The sequence below is a fragment of the Muntiacus reevesi genome, chromosome 2 (assembly GCF_963930625.1).
Source record: "Muntiacus reevesi chromosome 2, mMunRee1.1, whole genome shotgun sequence".
In the NCBI taxonomy this organism is placed as follows: domain Eukaryota; kingdom Metazoa; phylum Chordata; class Mammalia; order Artiodactyla; family Cervidae; genus Muntiacus; species Muntiacus reevesi.
The window spans coordinates 65,466,718-65,481,962 of record NC_089250.1 but is presented as its reverse complement, the minus strand read 5'-3'; the positions used below and the strand labels follow the sequence as shown (position 1 = coordinate 65,481,962).

General features: G+C 46.1%; 1 protein-coding gene across 1 annotated transcript in view; it reads right to left on the bottom strand.

Annotated features, from left to right (window-relative positions):
* The window catches only part of LBP (lipopolysaccharide binding protein), a 31,596-nt gene extending 16,560 nt beyond the window's left edge, over positions 1-15,036 (bottom strand). Inside the window, exons 1-5 of the mRNA XM_065919777.1 lie at positions 14,912-15,036; positions 11,956-12,070; positions 10,355-10,483; positions 4,022-4,177; positions 2,738-2,801 (exon numbers count right to left, since the gene is read on the bottom strand). Of these exons, the coding sequence (XP_065775849.1) occupies positions 2,738-2,801; positions 4,022-4,177; positions 10,355-10,483; positions 11,956-12,070; positions 14,912-15,035 (588 nt within the window). The 5' untranslated portion in view covers position 15,036. The remainder of the gene's footprint in view (positions 1-2,737; positions 2,802-4,021; positions 4,178-10,354; positions 10,484-11,955; positions 12,071-14,911) is intronic.
* Positions 15,037-15,245: the final 209 nt, after the last annotated feature.

Genomic DNA, 15,245 nt, shown 5'->3' with positions numbered 1-15,245 from the left:
AGAATCCTTAGTCTCTCAGGGTCTAGAATTGAACAGCAGAATTAGATAGTTAAGTAGCAATAGCCACACAAATAAGTGTATATTTAATGCAGATACTTAACAGATTAGCTGGATGGATCAATAGTCCTTGTGTTATCGAGTTCAAGCTCGCTCTGCTTGCTGAACACCAAACAACAGGCCAATGGATTGGAGACAGGTAGTAAGACAAGGAATATGTTATTCCAAGAGCCAACTGACCCAGAAGATGGCAGACTAATGCTTCAAAATAACCATCTTCTCAGGGTCTGGATGTGGGGTTCTTTTATAGATCAGAGATGGGAGAGAAGAGGAAACAAAGTAAAAAGGTCATTGATCTTGCGAATATCTCCTAGAATGACAAGCCTTGGGAAGGGGATGTGTTAATTTCTTCCTTCGTGCCATCTACAAGTGGACCAGGGTTCTGAACAACGGCACTTTAACAGTCAGGCAGAGGGGCAGGATTTTCTGAGGCAGGCCATTATGTCTAATAACAAAAGCAAGGAAAAGCAAGTCAAAGAAACAGTTCCAGCGTAGAGTCAGAATTGGCTTTTCCCTGCAACACTTGTTTCCCCAGCTGCTTGTGGAAGACTGAATCCTCCCATCCAACAGGCTACCACACATAGTAAACACTCAGAATTTGTTGCCCCAGTTAAATTGTGTGCTTCTCAAGAAATGGAAATGCATGCTCTTAAACCTGTTTGCTTTCCCTGCTATTGCAATCACTCAAATTATTCCTTACATAGGGACTTCCCTGGTAATCCAGAGATTAAGAGTCCATCTTGCAATGCAGGGGATGTGGGTTTGAACCCTGGTTGGGGAACTGAGATGCTGTGGAGCAACTAAGCCTGCACACCACAACTACTGAGTCCATGTGAGACAACTAGAGAATCTGTATGCCACAACGAAAGATCCCACCTGCGGAAACCAAGACCCGATGTAGCCAAATAAATAAATAAATATTAAAAATTCTTTTTTATGTAAACCCATGAAATAAAGACTGAGAAAAGAGTTGTTTCTCTGAAAAACCTGTGGTAAGTGCTTTGGAAAGGTGAGTTGCTTAAAGAAAATGTCAGTAAACTGCTGTGGACCGGAAAAGCTTACCAGGAAAACAATTATAAAAATACGGAAGGATTCTGCATTGAGATCGCTTAGCAAACATCTCTAGATTCTCACTGTGGTTAAATAAATCTAAGCCGGAACCTGTGGCTGATGCATGTTAATTGTTAGAAGGACAGTGCTAGGCCAATTAAGAGACTGTTTACAAAGAATGGTTCTGTGTCTTAGGTCAAAGGAATGTGCATTTACTGTTTCTTAAAATATTTGGATTCATATGTAAATATTTTCTTTGTTCAAGGCTGTGTGAGTGAGTCCTCACTTTATTTTTTTTTCATTTATTTATTTATTTTTATTTTTGGCTGTGCTGGGTCTTCATTGCTGCACGCGGGCTTTCTCTAGTTGCAGAGAGCCGGGGTTACTCTTTGTTGCAGTGCATAGGCTTCTCATTGCGTTGGCTTATCCTGTTGTGGAGCACAGGCTCTAGGCTATGTGGGCTCAGTAGTCACAGCTCCCAGGCTCTAGAACACAGGCTCAATAGTAGTGGCCTACAGGCTTAGTTGCTCTGCTGCACGTGGAATAGTCCCAGACCAGGGATAGAATCCATGTCCCCTGCATTGGCACGCCGATCCTTAACCACTGGACTACCAGGGAAGTCCGAGCCCTCACTTTATACAGCTTTTTTGATTAACCAGCTATCACCTATCCTCCACAGATACAGTGGAGGTAGTCATTATTGTCTCCATCATCAACAGGGGAGCATAAATCCACACCGCCATGAAGAATACTATGTCCCACTAGAAAGGCATGGAAACATGCAATGGGGTGCATGAGAAGAGGATTGGCATGTTTCCCAAGCTCGCCTAGACCCTGGGACCCCAGAGCAAGAAAAGGAACAGAACTGCTTGCCACGTCCCATCCTTGGGACCTGCATGCTATTTTCGCTTCAACCACCAGGAGGCACTCAAAGCCAAACCAGAGTTGGATCAAGAGAGGTGTGTGCCTGTGTTTCCCCTTTCCTCTTCGTTACTGTCTCTCTTCCCAAGCAGTCATCGCTACAAATGCAGCTCCAGGTAGATGATACACCAGGGCCAGGATTTTAGGGTGAGGTAGGTGAATGAGAGAACTGAAAGTTAACATACACCTCTTTATTTTAGCCACAGATTCCAAAATTTGGGGATTTCACAGGATTTTTTTAAATGGGGAAAATATGACACTGTTGCTCTTTATACAAAGCAATACAAAGCAGGTGCTCATGCGTTCACCCAGGTAGGAACCAGAGCTCCTACCTGGTCCACACACTCCCAAAGCTTCCTGCTTGGTCTCCACGGGCACCTAAGTGTTGATTTCCTTTTTGGCTTTTGTGGACTGCAGAGCTGGGGCGGGCAGTGAGCAAGGCCAAGCCGACTTTATTCCCTGTTGTTTGACCCTTTGGCAAAGCATCTGACCATTTTCTGTCGAACTGAACAGACTCGGCGTCCAGACACTTACATCTTGCCCTCAGCTTTGCTGCACACCAGCTCCATGACCTTGATTTGTCCTCTCTGGGCCTTGAGCCCAAATATGCCTGGGCCAGCCCCTAGGGCTGTTCAAGTCCAGAGATCATCGAGAACCTGCACCGAACCCATGAGAAGCTCAGCAATGCCAGCTGCTTGGACAAGTTTACCTTGCTCTCCAAGGCCCTTCGGAACCTGGACTCGATCTGGTTATGGAAGAGATTCAGCAACCACCTGGGGAGGGAAGCACAGTGGATGGTCAGCTTGGTGGCCCTGAATGCAGGGAAAGCGGGGCATCAGGGAGAGTCAGACCAGTTCCCAAGAGAGGGCTCCCCTCCCCATCCTGGCCCCTGCGGTGTTCCAGAATCCTGAATGGGATGAGCATGCAGACTCCCATTTCCCAGCACACCCCCTGATTCAGTGTATCTGACAGCCCAGCCCCAAATTCAATAGATGTGGAGGAGGGGCTGGAGACTCCATGCGACTTCTCGGGTGGCTCAGTGATAAAGAATCTGTTTGCTAATGTGAGAGACAAGGGAGACACAGTTTTGATCCCTGAATGAGGAAGATCCCCTGGAGTAGGTAATGGCAACCCATTCCAGTATTATCGCCTGGAAAATTCCATGGGCAGAGGAACCTGGCGGGCTACAGTCCATGGGGTTGCAAAGAGCCGGACACTGCCACCACCACCACCACCACCTGGAGAATCCATGTTTTTCTTTTTCTTTCTTTGGAATATATCTTTATTTATTCTTATTTTAAAATTTTTGGCTGTGCCTCACAGCAACTGGGATCTCAGTTCCCTGACCAGGATCAAACCGGCCCCTCCTGCAGTGGAAGTGCAGAATCTTAAGCACTGGACCTCCAGGGAAGTCACAAATTCATGTTTTTCTAATCAAGGAAACTGAGATTTGAAGAGATTGGCTCCAGGGTTTGTGTGTTTTTCACAAACTCTCATTTGACCAGAAGCCTCTGTGCTCTTTCCGTAGCCAAGCTGCACTTGTCTGATGGTGGTGAAGTTCTTTATTTTTTGGTGAAAATGGCACACCAGCGCACGCTCAGTCGTGTCCGACTCTTTGTGGTCCCTTCGTCTGGAGCCCGCCGCATCCATGGGATTATCCAGGTAAGAATACTTGAATAGGTGGCCATTTCTTTTCTCCAGGGGTTCTTCTGGACCAGGGATTAAAACTGTGTCTCCTGCAGCTCCTGCACTGGCAGGCGTATCCTTTACCCTTGAGTCACCTGGAAAGCCCAGCACACCCACCATTTCTCTGAGCTTAAATCTGCTTCTGTTCATCTCAGCAGGTCCCCCAAAGAATTACCTCCAAGTGCACATGATTTGCCCATGCAGGACCCTGGACCATCATGCTTATCAGAGGCCTTGGGCCTTGGGTTGGATGGGCCTCTGGCTCCTGCCAGGGGTCAAGCTGGTCAGTGTCCCTGTGGTGACCTACCCCAAATCTCCGGACATGTGCACCTCCATGTCATGGATGTGGCTACTGCAGCTGGAGACAGCGACTTTGGGTCTCCCAGAGGGCTCACTGTCCAAGAGAAGATTCACTGAAATGGTGATGCCTTTGACCTTCACGTCAAAGGAGCCTTTTAGTCTCCTAGAAGAGAAAGGAGAAGTAGTGATTCATAGACTATGGTCGGCCACCATTTGAGGGGAAATATAAATCTCAGTTCTTACCCCCCCCCCCAACTAAATGAAACCAGAGTAAGAAGTTAACTACAGAAATTATTTCAAATATAGTTATTACGAGATAAAGATTCATTATAAACAAGACAATAAAAGAGCAAGAAGAAAGCTTGGGTCCATTTATTTATGGTCAGGGATGGGCAAAAGCCTTTCTAGGTTAAATCCAAGTCTCAGAAGCCATAATGGAAATGGTTATGAGCTTGCCAGCACTGAAAATTAAAACTTTAGAGAACAACAATGGCCAATTCAAATTTTAAAAAATTGCATCGTGAGCTAGTCAGAGACCTAATTTGCTTAACATGTGAGCTAATATATGAGTTAATTTCCTTAATACACAAAGAACAAGCTTATACAGAGTAGTAAGGAAAGGACAAAAGAGAAAAGAAAAGAGAGTTTCAAGATGTTAACCAAAAGTTCAATTGCAAATAAGCACATGAGACATGATTAAAATGAAAATAACAATGATGCCAGTTTTCATCTATCAGAGAGATAAAAAGTTGAGATTTTCATACCCAGTGCTTGTGAAGATATGGGGAGACCAAACACTAGTTGAGAGAACATATCAGGAACACAGATTGGTGGGACCTATCCTTAGAAGAAATGGAGTAGCCCTCATAGTCAACAAAAGAGTCTGAAATGCAGTACTTGGATGCAATTTCAAAAATGACAGAATGATCTCTGTTCATTTCCAAGGCAAATCATTCAATATCACATTAATCCAAGTCTATGCCCTAACCAGTAATGCTGAAGAAGCTGAAGTTGAATGGTTCTACAAGACCCACAAGACCTTCTAGAACTAACACCTAAAAAAGATGTCCTTTTCATTATAGGGGACTGGAATGCAAAAGTAGGAAGTCAAGAGATACCTGAAGTAACAGGCAAATTTGACCTTGGAGTACAGAATGAAGCAAGGCAAAGGCTAATAGAGTTTTGCCAAGAGAACACACTGGTCATAGCAAACAGCCTCTTCCAAAAACTGAAGAGAAGACTCTACACATGGACATCACCAGATGGTCAATACCGAAATCAGATTGATTATATTCTTTGCAGCCAAAGATGGAGAAGTTCTATACAGTCAGCAAAACAAGACTGGGAGCTGACTATGGCTCACATCATGAAAGTCTTATTGCAAACTTCAGACTTAAATTGAAGAAAGTAGGGAAAACCACTAGACCTTTCAGGTGTGACCTAAATCAAATCCCTTATGGTTACACAGTGGAAGTGAGAAATAAATTCAAGGGATTAGATCTGACAGACAGAGTACCTGAAGAACTATGGATGGAGGTTCGTGACATTGTACAGGAGGCAGTGATCAAGACCATCCCCAAGAAAAGAAATGCAAAAAGGCAAAATGGTTGTCTGAGGAGGCCTTATAAATAGCTGAGAAAAGAAGAGAAGCTAAAGGCAAAGGAAAACAGGAAAGATATACCCATTCGAATGCAGAGTTTCAAAGAATAGTAAGGAGAGATAACAGAAGGCTTCCTCAGTGATCAATGCAAAGAAATAGAGGAAAACAATAGAATGGGAAAGACTAGAGATGTCTAAGGGAACGTTTCATGCAAAGTTGGGCACAACAAAGGACAGAAATGGTATGGACCTAACAGAAGCAGAAGGTATTAAGAAGAGGTGGCAACAATACACAGAAGAACTATGTAAAAAAGATCTTCAGGACCCAGATAACCACAATGGTGTGATCACTCACCTAGAGCCAGACATCCTGGAATGTGAAGTCAAGTGGGCCTTAGGAAGCATCACTATGAACGAAGCTAGTGGAGGTGATGGAATTCAATTCCAGTTGAGCTATTTCAAATCCTAAAAGATGATGCTGTGAAAGTGCTGCACTCAATATGCCAGCAAATTTGGAAAACTCAGCAGTGGCCACAGGACTGGAAAAGGTCACTTTTCATTCCAATCCCAAAGAAAGGCAATGCCAAAGAATGTTCAAACTATCGAACAATTGCACTCATATCACACGCTAGCAAAGTAATGCTCAAAATTCTCCAAACAAATTCATCAATAGTACCGAGAACTTCCAGATATTCAAGCTGGATTTAGAAAAGGCAGAGAAACTAGAGATCAAATTGCCAACATCCACTGAATCATCAAAAAAGCAATAGTTCCAGGAAAATATCTATTTCTGCTTAATTGACTATGCCAAAGCCTTTGACTGTGTGGATCACAACAAACTGTGGAAAATTCTTCAAGAGATGGGAATACCAGACCACCTGACCTGCCTCCTGAGAAAACTGTATGCTGGTCGAGAAGCATCAGTTAGAACTGGACATGAAACAACAGACTGGTTCCAAACTGGGAAAGGAGTACACCAAGGTTGTATAATGTCACCCTGCTTATTTTACTTTTATGCAGAGTACATCATGAGAAACACTGGGCTGGATGAAGCACAAGCCGGAATCAAGATTGCCGGGAGAAATATCAACAACCTCAGATATGCAGATGACACCACCCTTATGGCAGAAAGTGAAGAGGAACTAAAGAGCCTCTTGATGAAAGTGAAAGAGGAGAATGGAAAAGTTGGCTTAAAACTCAACATTCAGAAAGCTAAGATCATGGCAGACAGCCCCATCACTTCATGGCAAATAGATGGGGAAACAGTGGAAACAGTGACAGATTTTATTTTGGGGGGCTCCAAAATCACTGCAGATGGTGACTGCAGCCATGAATTTAAAAGACGCTTACTCCTTGGAAGAAAAGTTATGACCAACCTAGACAGCATATTAAAAAGTAGAGACATTACTTTGCCAACAAAGGTCCATCTAGTCAAAGCTATGGTTTTTCCAGTAGTCAGGTATGGATGTGAGAGCTGGACTATAAAGAAAGCTGAGTGCCGAAGAATTGATGCTTTTGAACTGTGGTGTTGGAGAAGACTCTCGAGAGTCCCTTGGACAGCAAGGAAATCCAACCAGTCCATCCTAAAGGAAATCAGTCCTGAATATTCATTGGAAGGACTGATGCTGAAGCTGAAACTCCAATACTTTGGCCACCTGATGTGAAGAACTGACTCTTTGGAAAAGACCCTGATGCTGGGAAAGATTGAAGGCAGGAGGAAAAGGGGACGACAGAGGATGAGATGGCTGGATGGCATCACCGACTCGACAGACATGAGTTTGAGCAGTCTCCTGGAGTTGGTGATGGACAGGGAAGCCTGTCCATGAGGTCGCAAAGAGTCAGACACGACCGAGCGACTGAAATGAACTAAACTGATCCTGATTGTAACTACATAGCTTTGGTTCAGTAATTTTACTTCCAAGTCTTTAGTCTGTGGCCTATCCTGTCAAGATACTTGTGTGGGGAAGTTCACTGAAGCATCATGGGGAATAGCAAGAAATGAGGAATTAAGCTTAAATGTCAACTAGTCAGGACAGGTTCAATAAGTCGTGGGCATCTATTTGATGAAGCCTTTACCAAGAATGAGGTCAAATGTGGTCCTGTTAAGCAATGAAATATTACTCATTCGTACAAAGGAATAAAGCACCAGTATGTGCTGTAGTATGGATGAACCTCAACAATATTATGCTCCATAAAGGACTTCCCCGGTGGTTCAGTGGCTCAGACTCAGCACTCCTAATGTAGGTGGCCTGGGTTCGATCCCTGGTCAGGGAGTAAGGTTTCCTACATGATGTGGCTGAGGATACTGTGTACCCTGACTAAGACCCGGTGCAGTCAAATTAATTAACTAATATTTTTCAAAAATATTATGCTGCATGACAAAAGCCAGAAAAATATGTGTGCTGTATGATGTCATTTATATGAAAGGCCCCAGGTAGGCAAATCTAAAGAGACAGAGGCTGACTGGTGGTGGTCCCGGGTTGGGGGAGGGGCAAATGGGGAGCAAGTGCTTAATTGGTATGGAGCATCTTTCTGGGTGATGGAAATATTGTGGGACTAGGTAGAGGTGGCGGTTGCACAACACTGTGAATGTACTAGATGCCACTGAACTGGGTACTTTCAAATGGTTAATTTCATGTTATATGAATTTCACCTCAGTAAAAATATTACATTAAAAGAAATTTAAAAAAAGAATGAACTAGATATTCATATGGTCATATGAAGAGATCTTGAAGAGAATGCCCTGATTCTTGTCATGGAAATTGAATTAATATGCAAATATTAATGACTGCTGACAAAGGTCCATATAGCCAAAGCTATGGCTTTTCCAGTAGTCAGGTATGGATGTGAGTTGGATCATGAAGACGGCTGAGCACCAAAGAATTGATGCTTTTGAACTATGGTGTTGGAGAAGACTATTGAGAGCTCCTTGGACTGCAAGGAGATCCAACCAGTCAATCCTAAAGGACATCAACCCTGAATATTCATTGTAAGGACTGTTGCTGAAGCTGAAGCTCCAATACTTTGGCCACCTGATGTGAAGAGCCAGCTCACTGGAAAAGACCCTGACACTGGCAAAAATTTAAGGCAAAAGGAGAAAGGGTTGATAGAGAAAAAAGTGGTTAGATAGTATCACTGACTCAATGGGCACGAATCTGAGCAAACTCCAGGAGATAGCGGAGGACAGAGGAGCCTGGCATACTGCAGTTCGTGGGGTCACAAAAGAGTTGGACAGGACTTAGCTACTGAACAACAACTATTGATGACCTATGGTGGCTTAGACGGTAAAGTGTCTGCCTACAATGCGGGAAACCCGGGTTCAATCCCTGGGTCAGAAAGATCTCCTGGAGAAGGAAATGGCAACCCACTCCAGTAGTCTTGCCTGGAAAATCCCATGGACTGAAGAGCCTGTTAAGCTACAGTCCATGGGGTTGCAGAGTTGGACATGAGTTGTGTCCGACTCTTTGTGACCCCATGGACTGTAGCCCATCAGGCTCCTCTGCCCATGGGATTCTCCAGGCAAGACTACTGGAGTGGGTTGCCATTTCCTTCTCCAGGGGATCTTCCCGACTGAGGGATCGAACCCAGATCTCCCACATTGCAGGCAGATTCATTACCATTTGAGCAACCCGGGAAGCCCAATATACTGATCTACATACTGAGCATCTTTCTAAAGCACTGTTGTCCAACAGAAATATAATGTGAACGACACAGGTAAATTTAAAATTTTCTAGTAGCCACATTTTAAAAAAGCAAAATTAAAGGAGTGAGAATAATTTGAATAGTATATGATTATCATTTCAACGTGTGATCAACATAAACATTATTAATGTGATTTCTTATGTTCTTTTTTGTACTAAGTCTTCAAATCTAGTGTTTTACACTTATAACAGATCTCCATCTGTTCTGGCCACTTTTCATGTACTCAGTAAGGATGTAGGGCCAAAGGCTACTATATTGGACGGGGCAGGTCTACAGTGTCAGTACGGCCAGGTCACCCATATTTGCCCTCCTGTTACAGGTTGAATTGTGTTCCCTGAATTCATACGTTAAAGGCCACTTAGTACCCGGAATTTGACTGTATTTGAGATAGAGTCTTTAAAGAAGTGATCCAGTTAAAATGAGTCCCTTAGGGTGGCCTAGAGCCCAGTCTGTCCTCCTAAGAAGAGGAGATCTGGACACAGAGAACCACCAGGGGTGCAGGCTCACGGAGGGATGGCCGTGTGAGGATATGGCGACAGAGAAGCCATCTGCAAGCCCAGGAGAGAAGCCTCAGAGCAAACTAAATCTGCCCACATCTTGATCTTGAACTTCCAGCCTCCAGAAGTGTGAGATCTGTGACATCCATTATGGCAGCCTGAGGAGACTAACCCACCTTTTATCTAAGGACCTCAGAGATCAGAGAACAGTTCAAAATGCTGGAGAGGTCAGCCCAACCTTGACCCATGGCAGACAGGAGACTGGGATAACTCACAGGCGTGCTCTGCCTACAATGTCCCCAAGAGGGTTGACCCCGGGAGGGTTGAGCTCCGGTAGCTGCCAAGCCGACTTCTTTCTTCCCTGCCTCACTTCTGCACAACCCTTGGATGTCTCCCTAAGTCACTCACCAGATAAAGTACTTGGACTTGAATTCTTGCCTTAGGGGTCTGCTGTGGGGAAAGCTAGAACACCCTGGACCCAAGAAGGATGGAATGAAAGCCAAGGTTGAGGTTCCAGGGGCCTGGGAGCACAGTCAACTTACAGTATCCTCTTGCGCACCTTCCAGTCACCTGTGACCTGGATGAAGGAGTCGGAGATAGAGAAATGCAGGCCCTGGCTGGGGAGGAGCTTCAGGGCAGAGCCGAGCAGTTTACAGCTCTGAACGTTCAGGCTGGGGAGAGAGACCCACAGAAGAGGCATCAGTGCGGAGGCAGAGGCAGGTCTAGTCTCTGCAGGGGTCTTGCTCTCACCCTGGGACCTGGTACCCAACTCCCACTTACCTGCTGTGTGCCCTGAGCTAACCATGCAGCCTTGCCAAGTACTTTGCATGCATTGTGTCAGTTGGCCTCACAGACGGGGGTCGACATTGTTCAGGTTCCCTTTTCATACAGGGGGAAAGAGAACTTCTTGGAAGGGATGCATTTGCCCAGAGTCACACAGGCAGGATCAGAGTCCACAGATCTCACGACCCTGGCTGGGACCCCAATAAAGTGCAGAGATGCACCCCATCATCGCTTTCCTCCCCACAGCCAGGTGGGGAATTCATTCAGAGAAGGCTGAGGGCAGCCTCAAGAAGAGACACGAAAGGCCTGGGAGAAGCAAACCCAGATCACACATATCCTGGGGCTGTCAGTGGGAAAGGAATGGTCAAGTTCCCTTTTCTTTGCGAGGTGTACAGTAGGTGCTTGATAAATGTTTACTGATGGACTGAATAAAAGAAGGACCAAAAGAAGCCGTCAGTGGTGAGCAGAGAGGAGTGTGATGAGTCACGGGCTCAATTGTCCCTACTTCACTGTCAATCCTTCAGAAAGTGATTGATGTCTTTTTTTTTTAAAGAAATATTTATTTATTTTTGCTGGGTTGGGTCTTCATTGCTGCATACAATTTTCCTCTGGTTGCGGTGAGGGTGAGTTACTCTCTAGTTGTGGTGTGAGGGCTTCTCCTTGCAGTGGCTTCTCTTGTTGCAGAGCTCTAGCACCCTTGGACTTCAGTAGTTGCAGCACACGGGCTCAGTAGTTGCTGCTCCCAGGCTCTAAAGCACAGGCTCAACAGTGAAGGCACACAGGTTTTGTTGCTCTGAGGCACGTGATATCTTCCAGGATCAGAGACTGAACCCATGTCTCCTGCATTGCAGGCAAATTCTTTACCACTGAGCCACCTGGGAAGTCTGATGCGTTTCTTTTTAAAGCATCAGCTGCTCTGGTCTAAATGTCCTTTGAAGACTCAGGTGAAATGCCACCACCTTCAGGAAGCCTTCCTTGATGCCTCCAGATGTGCCAACCTCAGCTCCAAGAGTTGGGTTACTATATCTAAAGTTAAGGTTTATTTAAAAAAAAAATTTTAAGGTCTATCTTCCCTTCCAGACTACATCCAGTGTCAGGCCAGAGCCTGGATTATCACTCCAAAGAGACAGAAAGCTATCCCCATTTTACAGATAAGGAAACAAAGGCTCAGGTCACATAGCTAGTGGTTCTTCATTAACATTTGTTGTATTAATGAATGAAGGGCCCAAGTTCCTTCCAGAGCTTCCCTCTGAACTCTCCGAGGAACCATCCCACCACTGCCTGCCCCAGAGAGGTCTTAGGCCATCCTGGGGCTCTCTCGCCCTTCCTCTCTGGACACCCGGCCACCCTGGAGCCCCACCTGTGGAATTCATAGTCCACTCTGCCGAAATGTTTGATCCTGACGTCCCCGTCAAAGTTGGGCAGCGTGACTTTGTGCAGCTTACTCTGCAGGGCCAACAGCTCCTCTTGGGCCACTGAGGACACAAAAAAGCTGGGAGTCAGCCTGGTCAGCCTGCTTCCCTCCCTCTAAACCCTTCCGTGGCTCCTACCTGCCCTGGGGAGAGGCCAACTTCCTGATTAGCATTTTTATGGTTGCAGGTTATTGAGCCCCTCTAGAGCACCAGGGGCTTTCCAGGGAACTCTGTGGGTAAAGAATCTGCCTGCCATGCAGGAGTGGCAGGAGCCACAGGTTTGGTCCCTGGGTCGGGAAGATCCCCTGGAGGAGGGAATGGCAACCCACTCCAGTATTCTTGCTTGGAGAATCCCCTTGGATGGAGGAGCCTGGCGGGCTACAGTCCATGGGGTTGCAAAGAGTCGGACACAACTGAAGTGACTAAGCACATATGCATGCCCAAGAGCACGAAGTGGCAGGAGAGATATTCAGGAGCATCAGGGCATGCCAGGTGGGCTGGTTATGTTCATGCCCATTTTATGGGTGAGGAGACAGGGTGTCTGTCTTTGCCAGCAGCTCCACGAGGAAGGAGTGCTGTGTGCTTGGTAGCGGGGCCTCTTTCCTGCCCTTCACAGTGTCTAGCCTGTGTAGAAGAGACTGCAAGGACTTTAGGGCTAGGATCCTGGCATTGGCGTCTTTCTTGCTGGGTGACCTTGAGCAAGTCCTCAACCTTGGCCTTCTCTGTCTGTCCAAAAGCAATGACAGCAATACTTTCCTCACTGGGGTGGCATGAGGATTAAAAGAGATCACTGCAGGGCTTCCGTGGTGGTCCAGTGGTTAAGAGTCCTCCTGCCAATGCAGGGGACACGGGTTCAATCCCTAGTCTGGGAAGACTCCACCTGCCGAGGGTCCCATGTGAAACAACTACTGAGCCCCGGCACTTTAGAGCCTGTGGTCCACAACGAGAGGAGCCACCACAATGAGGAGCCCACGTGCTACAACTAGAGAACCGTCCTCGCTCGCCAGATCTAGAGAAAGCCCGTACAACAGTGAAGACTCAGCAAAGCCTAAATAAATAAATAAATAAAATTATTAACAACAAAAAAAAAATCTAAGAAAAGAAAAATGTTTAAAAAAAGAGAGAGATCTTTGCAAAGCCAAAAGGAGTCTGGCAGGATAAAAAGCGCTCTTGCATGGTGCCTGGCACACACGAAGCACTCGGTAAACACCCAGGAGGTCAAAGCAGGGTGGATCTTGTTTAAAAATATGGAAAGGAACCAAAATGTCCAGCTCTAGAGGGATTGGTTACATTTACACAGTGGAGAGGAACAAGAGGCAAATTTTGCCTGATCTAGAGTTTCAATATAAACAGTATTTACACTAGGACTTTCTGTTTATTTGGAGGTACGAGAGACCCAGGATTCTGTCCTTGGAGTGGGTGTGTGTACACAGATGACCACTGAGCTCCCCGAAAGAGCGCTCTGCCTCTCACCGCTTTGCAGCCCTCTCTCCCGCACATGCAGGAGCTGGTACTCTGCCAAAACGCTATCCCTTGTCTCTGGCTAACTTTCATATATCATTTCTACCTTACCTCCTCCAAGAAGGCCTCCTTGATTGTCTTATCTCTGACTCCAGCCAATCTGGGCTCCCAACAACTCTTCCTGAGGGAATGTTATTATCCCATTTGAACAGATAAGGCAATTGAGGCTCCATATATGTGAGGAGCAGCTCTCCATCAAGTACTGTGGGGAGTGGTATATAAATACCCCCAATCCCTTGCCCCTTGGACAGATAATTTCTGAGGCTTTGTTTTAACTTCTTTAAAAAAAAATTACAAATGAATTGTTATTCAAAACAGAAAGAAGCTCACAGACTTTGAAAACAGACATGATTATGGAATGTGGATGGCAGGACAAATTAGGAGTATATGATAAATAGATATGAATGACTATATATATAATAAACAAGCAACAGGGATTTACTGCATAGCACAGGGAATTATATTTAATATCTTGTAATAACCTATAGTGGAATATAATCTGCAAAGAACTGAATCATTTTGCTCTATACCTGAAACTAACACATTACTGTAAATCAACTATACATCAATAAAAATAAAATACAGTTCTACTTTTGTCCATTCTTTAAAATTGAAGTATAACATCTGTAGAAGCACAACCTAAAGGACACTTGTCTTATTTAAGGTGTGTGTTAGTCGCTCAGTCCTGTCTGACTCTTTGTGACCCCACAGACTGTAGCCCAACCAGGCTCCTCTGTCCGTTGAATTCTCCAGGCAAGAATACTGGAGTGGGTTGTCATGCCCTTCTCTAGGGGATCTTCCCAACCCAGGGATCAAACCTGGGTCTCCTGCATTGCAGGCAGATTGTTTATCATCAGAGCCACCAGGGAACCTACTGTGAGGTAATTTTTACATGTTTATGCACCCAAAACACCGGGCCTTCTCAGCACCGCTGGAGGCTCTCTGTGCCCTTCTGAGTGGTCACCATCATTCTAACCTCTGGTTCTAAGGCATGTGTTTTCAAACTCGAGCAAGAATTTTCCAGCAAAACTGTTCCCAGCATAGGGGCGGTAGCTGGCTCACTGACATGCCTCTCCTGGTTGTCTTCTGTCCCCATCTCATGTGACAATCCTGCTACAGTGTTTCCTGGAATCAGCTCCCAAACCAAACATTCACCCCCAAATCTTTATCTCTGTTGGCTAGTGGGAACCTGGCTAAGACAAGCAACGTGCCCAATGCGGCCCAACGGTTGGGTGACAAGGCCAGACCCCGAGCCAGGGCTGCCTGACCGGGAAGCCTGCAGCCACCCTGAGGGAGAGAGTCCCCTCTGTGTCCCCAGCTGTCCCCAGAGCAGCCTGGGGCCAAGCAGGTCAGCCAACCCAGCCGACAGCCGCGGCTCCCTACCGTACTCCAAGCCCCGGTCGGTGATCCTGACGACCAGGCCGGGATTGGCCCCCAGGGCCCCGGAGGTGAATGTGAGCAGCGTTCCCAGCAGGAGAGAGGACAGGGTGCCCGCCGAGGTCACCATCCTGGATTCCCAGGGGGCTGGGCTGGATCTGTCGCAGCCTCTGGCTGGGCCCAGCTCCCTTAAATAGCCGAGGCCTGAGGACTGGGGCGGCTCCTGAGCGGGGTGTGTTCTGGGCATCAGGAAGGGGAGGCTGAGTGACTGGAACCTGCTTGCAACACTGTTGGGGTCACGGGTCATTTAAAAACCCCGTTGGCACCGCCTGGGAGAGAG